Source organism: Erigeron canadensis, chromosome 4, assembly GCF_010389155.1.
Source record: "Erigeron canadensis isolate Cc75 chromosome 4, C_canadensis_v1, whole genome shotgun sequence".
In the NCBI taxonomy this organism is placed as follows: Eukaryota; Viridiplantae; Streptophyta; class Magnoliopsida; order Asterales; family Asteraceae; genus Erigeron; species Erigeron canadensis.
Window position 1 is genome coordinate 25,140,205 of NC_057764.1, and position 13,776 is coordinate 25,153,980.

The following is a 13,776-nucleotide window of genomic DNA, read 5'->3' on the forward strand; positions in this document are numbered from 1 at the left end:
ACCCTTGTTACAACATCCGGGATGTCTAACCACTGCGCTAGCAAGTGAAGGACTATATTAATCATTAAGTTAGTTTTTATCAAAACCTTAAGGACTTTTATTAATAAAACCCAATTTATAATTTTAACTATGGAGGATTTTAATGTATAATAAAATAATTAAAAAACTATTCCAGTTACATGTCTTATCTGGCTTCTCAAGTCTTTTTCTTTAAACTTTGATCATAAATATCTTTGTTTATGTTATATATTAGTATATGAAATTTATATAAATGAAAAATATATATTTAAAACTCAACTTATTCATATATGTTATACCAAATGTTATAAAATAAAAACAAAAATATTTATTGTCAAAACTAATCGAATAAGACTTAAAAAAGTTTATTGCTAATGGGGTTGGTGGTCTATTGGTAAAGTCTTTGACCTTGGGAGGATCCACCAAGGTTCATATTTGTGAGGATGGATAAATAGAGGTTTTTTGAGAGTTCTAATTTTCAGGCATACGTGTAATTTAAGAGTAGAAGTAGAATAAAATGTCGTTCAAAAAAAAAAAGTTTAATTTAAGCAATTAAAATGAGATTGAGAGAGTATATTATTAAAAAAAGTGTTTTGCTAAACGAAGCCCTAAGAGTTTTCGTTAAGGTGTATTGAATAGTTTTCACTTACCATAAAATTCTGGAGTAGACTTTTGATATAAAAAACATATTTTTATAAAGTTTTAAGGGATTTATTTAATGTTTTTCTTAAAAAAAAATATCTATAATACTTTATAAAGCAAATTGGATTTCTCCCTTAACTTAATTAAGAACCCGATAAGACAAAAATGCCCTTAAATAATCTTCCTTGCTAAGCACCCTCTACGTGATATACCAACTATGCCCTTCAACCATTTTCGTCTCTAGCAAAGTAAAACCCTATCAATGCCACCACCAGATTGTCTTCCCCACCACTACTGCATTGTGCGGATACCATGCTCGTATATCTTAGAAGTGCGAGAAGTTTAGGAAAAGGGAAAAACAAGTAACGGACACCACAAGGAAAGAATTAAATTATATAAAACAAAACGTTACATTTATTCAATTATTTTTATTTTATAATAGTTTTATTTTTCCATTTTTATCTTGTCTGATCACAAGAGATTCATTTTCTGGAGAAAAAAAACTATCTCCCTCATAAAAACTTAAGCAGCAATTTTACATTACAGACCCACCACCCCCATTTTCATCTCCAATCAACAACGAAGCCGATTACGACATATATGTATCATCCAATCCTACCACTTGTTTTCTTTTGATCTAACGGCTGGTAATCACTCTATCTTTTTTCACTTTCATTTCACACTTTTTGTATGTCTTTATCTGTATCTATAGATTGTTGTTTATTTTAGTTGAAATTGAGGTTGATTTATTTGAGGTTTAACTGTTGATTGTTTGGTTAAAAAAAAAGGAAAAGAAGAGAAAAAAAATGGGGTTAATAACTGGAATAATGATGGGGACTATATTCGGGATTGCGATTATGGCCGGTTGGCGTCATATGATGCGTTATCGAAGCAGTAAACGAATCTCCAAGGTATATATATATATATATATATATATATATATTTTTTTTTTTTACTTAATTTACTTCAATTTAGGGTTTTACGATGTGATTTTTCGTTGTATTGTGTGTATATATGTGTGTATATATATTGTGACCATAGACTGTGAGCATTATATAAGGTTTGTATGTGTCTCACTGTCGTTTCGGTGATGATTGTTGTAGGATTTTTAGGGATTTTAAGGTGTGAGGTTTTGTTTAATGGAATTCGATATGATAGCATGTTTCTTTGAATAAAAAGTTTTAAGATTTTTGGGGCGTAAATTGAAACCGAGCTATGCACGATGACTGCCACGTGCCTGTTACACGAGAGGTAAATCAAGCTGACATAGTGACCAGCTCGGGAAGATGGTGGTCAAAAAAATGATCCACCTTTTGCCAATGACTTTTTGTGATTAACTTTTTGTTTTCATTTTGTTGGGGATTGAATGTGGGATACTTCGGAATTGGAAATGCCCCCATCTCTGGAACCAATCAGTCTACATGGTGGAAACAATATTTATGTAGTACAGTAGTAGTATAGTGTTTGACTTGCGAGGTTAATTCACTGATATTATGGAGTATTTCTGTAAGTAGTGAAGTCTTATTTTGGAGAATCATTTGACGAAGTTATGTAGAAGATAATTTGAGGTTTATGAACCTAAGAATCAAACTGCAGTTCTTGTTTGGGAGTGGAGGTACGCTGTAGTTTGCAGTGAACTGGGGCTGTGTGGGAGTGATGATGGGCTTTTGTTTCTCGTTACCTACAAAATATTTCTGATTTGTACAATAAGACTGCTAATTTTTATTCTATTGAGATTGAAGTAGGTGGACAACGTTTTGAATTTGCGTCATTTTAAATATTTTCCGTTTGAGATAGAATGGTATTCACCATATTGAGATACTTTGTTTGTTACTCAGGCAGTCGACATAAAACTCCTTGGATGTCTCAACAGAGATGATCTGAAGAAAATTTGTGGTGACAACTTTCCCGAATGGATATCATTCCCTGTTTATGAACAGGTTAGCATTTTTGAAGTGTACATAATATTTTGTTGTTTTTCCACTTTATTTGTAGCGCATATATAAAGCTTGTTTTGTGTGTACTTCTGGATTTTCTTGTCACAAGATCATATAGTTCTTATGTGGCTCATTTCCAAAGCTTGACATTTCAGGTGAAATGGTTGAATAAACAATTAACCAAACTCTGGCCATATGTTGCAGAAGTAAGTTCTCTACCTTTTGTATTCATTATTCACAGATAAACATGTTGTGGGATTTCTTCATTTGTTGTTCATTGATTTTTGCACCTTATTGAAGAAACACTGATTGAAGGTCCTATGAATATCATCTTTATGAAAATTTTTATCTCAACGACTTCCCTAGGATAAATTTCAAGCTTACCAAGGAAATTGGGATTACTAATAATTTCTTTAGTCTCACTATATGGCTGTTCTCCTACCTATAGTTACATGATTATCTATTTATAGTATTCTTTGTGTTACTTGATGGCTTATAAATGTCATTAGGATCATCACCATATCAGATTTGAAGTAGATTTGTGGGTTCAAATGTTATTTAACATCTGTATTAGTCGCTATCTATGCTGTTATCGAACAGAATAATATAATTCTGTTCGTCTAAGGATTAAGTTAAAAATGTCTTTTTCATTAATGCCATTTGCAGGCAGCTTGTATAATAATTAAGGAATCGGTTGAGCCACTATTGGAAGAATACCGTCCACCAGGAATTACATCATTGAAGTTCAACAAGTTGTCTCTTGGAACCGTGGCACCAAAAATTGAAGGTACCATCTTAAAGCATGCTGCACTTCTTTCAAAATAATGAAGTATTGATTGTGACTCACAAACTCGAGTATTCAAACTCCTTATTTACCTGAGTAATCTGCAGGTATTCGTGTTCAGAGCCTTAAGAAGGGTCAAATAACAATGGACATTGACTTCCGGTGGGGCGGTGACCCGAGTATTGTTTTAGGAGTTGAAGCTGCAGTTGTTGCTAATTTGCCTATTCAGGTGCGCATTTTTTGATTACCCCTCTGTCACCGTGTTTATGAATCCACGGGCTAATAAGTTATTGTGTTCTTTTTAATTACAGCTGAAGGATCTACAAGTTTTCACAGTTGTTCGTGTTATTTTCCAACTTTGCGAGGAAATGCCTTGCATCTCTGCTGTTGTCGTTTCTTTACTTTCTGAGGTATAAAGAATTAATTCGTCAGTTTGGTCAAGTTACATTCATAGATATAAAATGCATGCTCATTGCTGACTTGTAAGATTTCATATGTGTGAAACTTACTGCTTAGTTTCTGTTCTACTGATTCCTAAATTAACAGCCAAAACCAAGAATTGATTATACATTGAAAGCTGTTGGTGGAAGTCTAACAGCCATTCCTGGACTTTCAGATATGATTGATGTAAGTTTGTATATATGAATGGTTTTGGTCATTATAGTATCATTTCCCTTTTTTAGTTATGAATTGGTTAGGTTTCATACATATTAGTTTTGTTGATATGTGTAGGATACGGTAAATACAATAGTTACAGATATGCTTCAATGGCCCCACAGGATTGTAGTTCCCATTGGTGGTATACCCGTGGATACAAGGTAATAATATTTGTCAGTTTAAAAGCATGCTCCTTTGTTCTTGATCTATATTTTATTTCATCATGTTCGTTCCAACACAAACTATCTTTGGAAGATGCAAATTGTGACTTTACTGTTCCTTTTATGCAGTGATCTGGAGCTTAAGCCACAAGGACTAGTCACAATAACCATTGTGAAGGCAAATAATTTGAAGAATATGGAAATGATCGGGAAATCAGATCCTTATGTGACTGCATTTATCCGGCCACTTGAAAAGTTCAAAACAAAGGTTGTTAATAACAACCTGAACCCTGTTTGGAATCATACACTTCAGTTAATTGCAGAGGACAAGGAGACACAGTATGCTGTACTTGAGGTTAGCCTTTTCTTCCGCACACATTTGTGTAGTGCCTGGTTTTTCAGTTATAGATTCATTTGTTTTCTTTATGGCTCTTAAATGATTGACCCCATTAATATGCTTTGCATTACATAATACCTTATCGTGTACGAATTGCATTGTGCTAAATTATTGTTTTAGAATTTTATACGGATATATACAGGATGGGTTGTACACTTGTACGGGAACCTTGTTATCGTGTGCACCTAATATTTGTATTCGGGAACCTTGTTTTTGTTATCGTGGTCGTAATCCAGGATCACAGTAACTATGTGATTTGCGGCACAGGGAGACGGGGCGTTTTTTTTTTTTTTTGACATAATCTTATCTGCGTATTATATAAGCGATTTTAGCTCAATTATGGTTGACTATACAATATAACCCCCAGGGGATCGTAAAACTCCTGAGTTCTACCACTCGGTAGGATAGGGAACGACACTTGTTGTTTCTGCTGGGAAAGAATTTCATCATGACGTGAAGTTTGTGGGGATGACTTCAACTTAAACTGATTAAAGTTGGGCGAGCTTTCAAGCAGTATCTAACTATCTAAGTTTTTGTTATTTAGAAGATCCATAGAACATTCCATACTATTTTAGGATAAAACTTGATGTACGTTCTTGTTATTTACTTATTTTGGAATTTGGAAGTTAACTTAAACATAACTTCAGGCCACTTTGAACTTAGGTGAGGTTTGACATTTATCACTCTGAACATTCCATCCCTTGTTCATGTTACTTTAACCCATTTTTGATATTCTGTTGTGGCCCTTGCAATCAACAAGCAGCAGGATATACATTAACTCTTTTGTCAAGAACGTGATTTTGGTCTGCTGCACAGCTGAGTGGAATAACATTTATTAGTTATTATGAAAACTATGACAAGACTGGAAAGATTAATTAGTTCCAAATGCATTTTCTAGTCATGTAGCATAGATGCTTCCTTCTCCAATAACCGGATATAAAAAAGAAATCATTAGCAGCAGATAACTTCTTTTTAAACTCATAAAGCAATTAGATTGTCCAGACGACTCGATATTTAAGCGTGTATATCTGTTTTATTTTCAATGTTTTCTGGCTACTCTTATGTACAACTTCTTAAAGAATAAGTATGTATAAATATGTACTATGTAGAGTTGGGACAAAGACGGAATACGTAGAGAATTATTCACCTAATGGATATTTGAAATAGACTCCATACATAGTGCCTAGTTAAGACTTAAGGAAAGATCAATGCACATGAGACCTTTTTTTTCAAGTTCATCAACATGACACTCAATGAAGCAGAACACAGAGTTGGATATATTCTTAGTGTAGTGAGCTGACCAAGACAACCTTGGTGACATTATCTTTTAAGGAAAATTGCTTGAAATGTCTAAGGACTAAGATGGCCGTCTAACTCGCTATGTGTAACACACACACACACACACACACACACACACACATATATATATACTCTTAAAATTCATCACTCGTAATGCTAAATATGGTTGGTGGATTGGCTAACATAATACCAACTCATCGATTCGAACTTTTGGGCATCCCATCTCAAGGTACAGTGTTGAAGTTGCTAATACTCAGGCTGCAGATCCAGTATGTAAAAATATTTGGCTCCCATATCTTAAAATATCTCTTAACATTTTTAACAACATTCAGAATATTGTTTTTTGGTGGTAACTTTGTTTATGTACTCATACTAGAAAATTTTTGCAAAACCATCTTGTATGTTTATTTGGCAATACAAGAGCCACAATAAGGAGCCCCATATTAGATATTTGTTGTAATGTATTGGGTGTTATTGAACTACATGAAATCTCGTTGATACAAAAGCTATACTCTAAAAGTACACTTGGAGTGAGAGCAGTTTCTTTTTGCTTTCAAAATTTCTATTATTTTAATCTATGTCGGAATTTGTTTTCAATCCAGAGAACTGGTGCAGTTCTTAAAAATTGTGTAGCAACTCTCACCACAGACCCTTTGTGTTTGTTTTTGTAGTCTCACACTCTCACGTTTGTCATGGTTCTAAAACAAAACAATTAGTTCTTTTATATTGATGTATGTGGTGAAATTAAACAGGTTTTGGATCAAGATATAGGGCAAGACAAGCGACTGGGCATTACAAAGTTACCTTTGATCGACCTTGAACCAGAGACCGAAAAAGAGATTGAATTGAGACTGCAACCTTCTCTTGACATGCTTAAGATAAAAGATAAGAAGGACAGAGGAACTCTTACAATTAAGGTATGTAGACAATAGCTCTTTGATAGATTTAGTTTTGTGGTTGCAATGTTTGAGCTCCATGATGCATCTGTTCTTCTTAGGATGACTCAAAATAGATGCAATACCCTCTTTGCCAAAAAGTATCATTTTGCCCTTTCTGCATTTCGCATAAAATATTGAAAGCACTGACTTTTGCAGTTAGGTTTTTCATTTTTTTATATATCGTTATCATTTAGTATTTTAGATATGCTTACAGCATGATTTAACGAAACTATCTACGTGATCAAATGCTGTTTTTATCATTCCATCGCTACAGCTAAATCATATAGTCTCGTGCGCTTTAAAGCCCTTAAATGTGTTGCATTGTTCGTGGGAGTGTCCCACGTCCTTGATGAATTTTCAAGATATCCTTTGGGAAAATTGTTGACCGAAATGAATAACTTCAAGTTTTGTAGGAATAACAGTAGGCGCATACACACACACATATACACACATGACATATATCGAGAAATAAACGGTGGAAATATTTATCTATCTGAAAATTTTATTATTAAAGCTTTGATGTGAAATCTTTGAATATATAGGTCAAATATCATCATTTTACCAAAGAGGAGCAAGATGCTGCTATAGAGGAAGAAAAGAAGATACTAGAAGAGAAAAAGAGACTTAAAGCAGCAGGTGTCATAGGAAGTACCATGGATGCCATTGATGGAGCAGCCGGATTGGTAGGGTCCGGTGTTGGGCTCGTGGGTACCGGCATAGGCACAGGAGTTGGACTAGTGGGAAGTGGAGTTGGTGCTGGAGTTGGGCTTGTCGGAAGTGGGTTTGGTGCAGTTGGTAGTGGGCTCAGCAAGGCTGGAAAGTTCATGGGTCGGACCATCACCGGAAGCAGTGGTTCTAAAAAGAGCGGCGCATCAACTCCAGTGAACTCTGTTGAAGAAAATGGTGGCGCAAAACCACGCTAACCAGTACTAGCTATATCTGCTGTTTATCAAATGTGAATTATATCTCGCGCGAGCTAAATTATCTTTGTTTTTATTGGTTTTCTTTGTTTAGGAAAAATAATTACTAGATTGGCTGTAAATCATTGATGCTTCACTTTAATATTCGTTCATGTGGATAGTGAGATAATGCTTTTAAATTTGTTATTTGTGGATATCAAGATAATAGTATAATACCTTCTCATTTGGCATTGTCATGTGCATTATTTGTATTGGCATATATATATATACACAGCACAGACAATATTCAAAGAAATAAATGCAGTAAACATGAATTAACATACCTCTTATTTTCTGTAGCCTGAATTTCCTTTGTAGTTCGTTGTGATAGATTTGGTTGGATTTTCAATCTTATAGGAAAAACTGCAAAGGTGATCATTTGATAAATAGTATAAAGCTATTGAAAGGAAGCTTGAAAATTTACATATTCTAGCTTTATACTCCAGATAAATACGATTTTTTAGATAGTCAAAGTTGAATGGTTCTCATAGCTTTGCATGTATGATACCTGCTCGATTTTTTCCATGGTTACCTCATCACCGTTTTGACCTTGTCATATTCACAAAGTGCAAGTTTATTGTGTTGTATTTCTAATTATTTAGCTTTATATAGTATAGTACAAGTACAAATAAATAGTCATTGTTTTTTATAGCAACGGGTAGTTTTCTACTTTTGTACTCGTATATCAAAATTTTCAAAATTGCATTTACATATTTACCAATCTGTTTGTTTATAAATCATGTCAACTACTGTTATTTATCAACACAACTGTGGGATCTTAGGTGTCAAAAACCATATGTAATAAAATGAATTAGTTATGTTCTAATAAAAAAATGTAACTTATTACTCGTACTTTTTAGACATGTGATATCTTGCAACTTGAAAAAAAAACACAGATGTTGCACGTATTTATGTTACATGACATAATGTGTCAAACTTGTACCGTTATCATAGAAAAAAAATATTTCAGTTTTAAAAATCCGTAGATAGATGAACTAGCTTGGTATTCGAAACCAGGTTGACTTTTACTAAACTTTAGAATGCAAAACAAAGGCTACCTTTTTTTGTCTTAATAATATAAATTAATTAACAATAAAAAAGACAAAACTAAAACTTCGAGAGTACCTTTTTTTCTTTGAAAAAAAAGATTTTTTATTTTGGATATATTGTATAAATATTAGAATTTAGAAGTGGATTATATCTTTTCATTCTTAAATATTTAGCTAGCCACCTTTCTTTTAGTACGTTAACCGTTTAAAATAGCAAAATAATAATAATTGCATACATATATATGCACATGTATGATGTATCTAAATCACTAATTACACTTTTTTCATCTTAATTTGTGGGATCTAGAGAAATTATGACTATTATAATACAACTAAACCGGATCATGTCTAGTTGTCTACAACTTCTATCAAAAACGTTTTATAGAAACAATTCCATTTCTTAGCTTTAACTTCAATTCATTACTAACTTAAATCACTTTAGCATACATATACATATAATTTAAACTAGCTAGCTCAAACTCATCATCCGACCGAAAGTGCAATGAATTCGACACCATCAGCCCCTTCGGTTCTCGTTCTCGGCCCACCGCTTGTTTTCAAAGTTTACGAGACCGAATTTTCCAAAAAATACAATTTCTTAAAACCATGGGAAAATCCTATGCCTCTAAACCACTTCATTTCCTCTCATTCGACATCTGTGAAAGCGATTTTTTGTTCGGCTCTTAGCCCGGTCACTTGTGATATCATTCAAAGCCTTCCTGAGCTCGAATTTGTGTTGGCAAGTTCCATTGGTGTTAACCATATTGACCTCCAAGAATGCAAACGTCGTGGAATCGTTGTGGCTAATGCTGGCTCGTCCTTTTCGGATGATGTGGCTGATATGGCGGTCGGGCTTTTAATTGATGTCATGAGAAGAATTACTGCCAGTAATCGGTATGTAAAGAATCGGGTTTGGCCTAAACATCGAGACTACCCTCTTCATAATAAGGTTTGTTCATCATATTTTTTTTTTTTTTTTTTTTTTTTTTTTTTTTTTTCCTAAGTCTAATAATTATTCAAGTTCTAACAGAGAAAAAAGAATGAGATAACGATACGTGACAATTATACATCACAATTTGGACTCGTGTGCATCAAAATATACATTTCATTAAAGTGTCTAAGTAATATTTTTCCTATACTTTTATCAGCTTTTCTCACTACAAGAAAAAATTCACTACAAGAAAAAGTGCTTTTGACGACAAAAGTTACAGCTACCGCAAACAGCGTCGCCAAAGGCTTGTTTTCTTGTAGTGTCTCTCTTTATTTGGTGTTAATGATTTGTTACAATATTTACGACTATTAGTTAGGTGGCAAGCGAGTAGGGATCGTTGGACTAGGAAACATCGGCCTTCAAATCGCAACAAGACTAATGGCAATGGGTTGTATAATATCATACACATCAAGAACCATAAAACCAAATGTAACATTCCCTTTCTATCATGATATTCATCAACTTTCATCGAATTGTGATATCTTGATCATCTCGTGTGCATTAAACGATCAAACACATCACATGATTGATCGACAAGTGTTGTTGGACCTAGGGAAGGACGGATTTATCGTTAACGTTGCACGTGGGGCAATCATACACGAAAAAGACCTAATTGAGTGTTTGGTTAAAGGGGAACTTGGTGGTGCCGGTTTGGATGTTTTTGAACACGAGCCAAACTTTCCTGAAGAGCTTTTCGCGCTTGACAACGTCGTCTTGACACCTCATCATGGTGCCGTAACGAAAGAAGCGTGTAGGAATCTTTATGATCTCGTATGTAAGAATCTAGATGCGTTTTTCACAAAGCAAGCTTTTGACAATGAAGTCACAAATATGTGAACGAACATATATATACTTGTTTGAGCACTTTCCACTAGTTAATTTCTCAAGAGGAGAAGATGCCCTTAATTAGACCGGTTTTGATGAAAATGAAGTCTATCGTTTTAATTGACAGCTTGATCTTAGGATTAGTCTCCTTGTTTGTTATTTTTTCCTCAATATAGCAAATTAGCAATTGAAGTGGAACCAAGGGCCAGGCCCATTTGTTGGTGGTTCCGTTAACCACTAATTTCTTGTTAAATGGGATAGGTAGTGAAATATATAACATTTCACTAACTTTAAACTATTACTCTTTTCTACCCATTTTATTGACAAGACATAATTAACAACATTATGTAAATAAAAAGTTATGTAGCAAATCTACATCATCATATGTATCTTCATATATATACAAACAAGTAATCTAATTAAACAAGAGCATTTTGTAATCATACCAATACAATCCAATAATAATACGAGTAATAGTTTGTATATCCACGAATGTATTAAATGCAGATTCTGATAAACTATGAGCTTTTTTCCGCCCCATATTATTAATTAGAGAGTTAAATTATAGAAAAGTTATAAAATGTAAAATAAAATAAGTTAGTATTGGTATCTAATCCCATGTTGGAATTGAGTACAAAAAACCAACACAATCGTGATTTTTTCAAATTTTTGTGATAAATTAATCTTTTGTGCATTGTCTCATTTGTTAAATTATAACTTGTCTGGGTGCTTTGTTTCTGTGTTTTATATTGTTGTCTTCGTTATGCAATGAAGATAAGTTTAAATCATTGTAAAAGAAGAAGACAATCTTTGTAATTATTTTTTTTTTCAGGGAAAAAGTTTAACCTTGTACTTATTGATAAGGGTAAATCCGTGTTGTTCATAAAGACATCTTTGCCATTTGATTAGATAATATGATATTATGTTATGATAACATGACTGTTAATTAAAGATTATTTTTGTATGATTTTGGTTTATCCACTAAATGATGTATTTGTATATGTCACATCATCAAATTATAGATTTTCAAAAAATAAAAAATAAAAAAAATTGTATTTGTAAATGCCAATTAAGCCTGATCGAAAAGACATGGCAAAGCTACCCTGATCCGGTTATGACCTCAATTTTAACTATATATCAATGTCAACACCTCGACTTAACCTTTGATCAGTTTATAACATTTATATTAATTAAATTTACAAAGCTTAGTGACAGTGTAAAATTTTGATGAAGTTAGCGAAATAAGTTAAGGAGATTTCCAACGATCGTATGTACCAAGTCAATGGTACATGTCTCAAGAAGAGGAATAAAAAATTTACAACGATAAAAATTGAACAAAATCACCAAACTTATCAAATAGAAATAAAATCGTGTGTTTATACAAACTCCATTCCAAAAAAATAAACTTAATTTATTAGCATAACATCTACCAATAAACTAAAACATGATTATGGTATTGCTTAAAACGATAAAGGTTGTAGTATTTGAGTGACAAGTATATATCTATACTTTTTATTAAAGAATATACCTCCCATGTTGAAAGTTATATGGGGGAATTGTCTAAAATGTCCTCATGTAACATTTTCATCTATCCCCCTGTAAAACATTTTCACATATACTATTCTCTTAACATTAATAATTAAATTACACTATCAATCATTTATCATTTAAAATATCTACATTAACCCTTTTTGTTACATTCGTATGAAATATCTACACCACTCGAGGTCGTCTCCACCACCAATACTCGCCGCCACCGCCACGCCGTCGTCACCACCACCGTCGCTGCATTGCGCGGGTAGAATGCTAGTCCCTTTTAATATACTTAGTTAAATCAAATTAAAATCCTAATTAGTTTTTAATTATATCTTTTATCCACTCATTATATAGAAATTCAAATAACTTCTAATTCCAAAAAAAAAAAGTGCCGCGCCAAATCAATTACGCTTATCAAATCCTCTCCAAAAATGTAATCATGATTTGGGACTTTATCTATAATCGAATAAAATAAACCACGTATTTTTTCTTAAACTTTCTGTCTTTGAAATATCAAAATTATCCTTCTCCTTTATCACTAATTTATACATTTTCATCTAATATACCTATAATATCCTTAATAAAATGATTTATAGTATAGATCCGCCTAACACTTAAAAATAACTACAATATCACCTCCAACATCAACTACTTTTACATTCATCACCATCGTCGCCCCCATCATCATCCCCACTTCCACCCCCACCACCGTTACCACTACCACCTCCTCCATCACTACCCCTACCGTCACCGCATTGCGCAAACATAAATCTAGTATATTCTAAAAAAACCACATTATCTATAACCATTTATATTTATATCTATTACAAGAAGATAGAGTTTAATAAACATGGATTTAGTTAAATCCATAATTGTTTGTACGTATCGAGTTTTTTTTTTTTTTTTTTGTTTAAATCTATCAAAACATTTGTTATAAACCATGAAAACCTTTATATTTTCAGTCAAATTAACTTAAAGCTTTAATATGATACCTAAGTCGGTCAAATTAACTTGCTTAGATTACGTTAATACTATATATTTTCAGTTTTTTTTTTAATACAAATTTTTTTTTATCATTTACAATAAATATACATAACAAATCCGTACATCATACAGATATTATATTCAGTTATTTAATTTCTCCAACGTACAGAAATTTACTTTATAGAAGCATGATCTTTAATCATAAGAAGCAACATACTTCTAGCACACATGCCCATATATATGTATATATATATATATATATATATTATTTTGAGAACCACTAAAAAAAACGCGAGAATCAATCTCAGCCCTCCATTCATCAAGATCAAAAAGGGCATGTTTGTCATTATTAAAAAAGTTGTTCAGCACTCTCTTTCTCTCTCCTCTTATTAAATCAAAAAATATCTAAATCATTAAAAAACTTTTATCTCACAAACCGTACATCGTTAGACGGAAAAAAAGCATGGGTAGTTTTGAAATTTCGTCCTATTTCATTAGAGATGCGATTCGATATACTTTTGACGACTTTTTAAATTTAGTTTTTTTTTCCATCACGTTCATCCTACACATGTGTAGGAAAGACCTGAAAGTAGTGAGTT

General features: G+C 32.9%; 2 protein-coding genes across 3 annotated transcripts; both read left to right on the forward strand.

Moving 5' to 3' along the window:
* The first annotated feature begins 1,124 nt into the window (after window positions 1–1,124).
* Window positions 1,125–7,983, forward strand: LOC122596306 (calcium-dependent lipid-binding protein). Of its 2 annotated transcripts, none has more exons than XM_043768855.1 (12): window positions 1,125–1,307; window positions 1,444–1,571; window positions 2,499–2,600; window positions 2,753–2,803; window positions 3,264–3,384; window positions 3,489–3,610; window positions 3,693–3,791; window positions 3,928–4,008; window positions 4,114–4,199; window positions 4,329–4,554; window positions 6,648–6,812; window positions 7,376–7,983. In XM_043768855.1, exons 2-12 carry the CDS (start codon window positions 1,467–1,469, stop codon window positions 7,754–7,756), a joined length of 1,539 nt encoding a protein of 512 aa, XP_043624790.1. In that variant the 5' UTR covers window positions 1,125–1,307; window positions 1,444–1,466; the 3' UTR covers window positions 7,757–7,983. The 2 variants fall into 2 exon arrangements, with proteins under 2 accessions (XP_043624790.1, XP_043624789.1); XM_043768854.1 differs by having other exon boundaries at window positions 1,449–1,571.
* Window positions 7,984–9,343: 1,360 nt separating this feature from the next.
* On the forward strand, window positions 9,344–10,669 carry LOC122597225 (glyoxylate/hydroxypyruvate reductase HPR3-like). The gene is made up of 2 exons (XM_043769848.1): window positions 9,344–9,790; window positions 10,145–10,669. The coding sequence occupies exons 1-2, from the start codon at window positions 9,344–9,346 to the stop codon at window positions 10,667–10,669; spliced, it is 972 nt and encodes a 323-aa protein (XP_043625783.1).
* Window positions 10,670–13,776: the final 3,107 nt, after the last annotated feature.

Excerpts from the sequence above, each read along its gene's own strand:
- LOC122597225 (XM_043769848.1), top strand. The coding sequence starts at position 9,344 with ATGAATTCGACACCATCAGCCCCTTCGGTTCTCGTTCTCGGCCCACCG. Across the intron at positions 9,791-10,144 it reads ACTACCCTCTTCATAATAAG|TTAGGTGGCAAGCGAGTAGG; the intron begins GTTTGTTCATCA and ends TACGACTATTAG.
- LOC122596306 (XM_043768855.1), top strand. The coding sequence starts at position 1,467 with ATGGGGTTAATAACTGGAATAATGATGGGGACTATATTCGGGATTGCG. Across the intron at positions 2,601-2,752 it reads CATTCCCTGTTTATGAACAG|GTGAAATGGTTGAATAAACA; the intron begins GTTAGCATTTTT and ends TTGACATTTCAG. Across the intron at positions 3,385-3,488 it reads CGTGGCACCAAAAATTGAAG|GTATTCGTGTTCAGAGCCTT; the intron begins GTACCATCTTAA and ends AGTAATCTGCAG.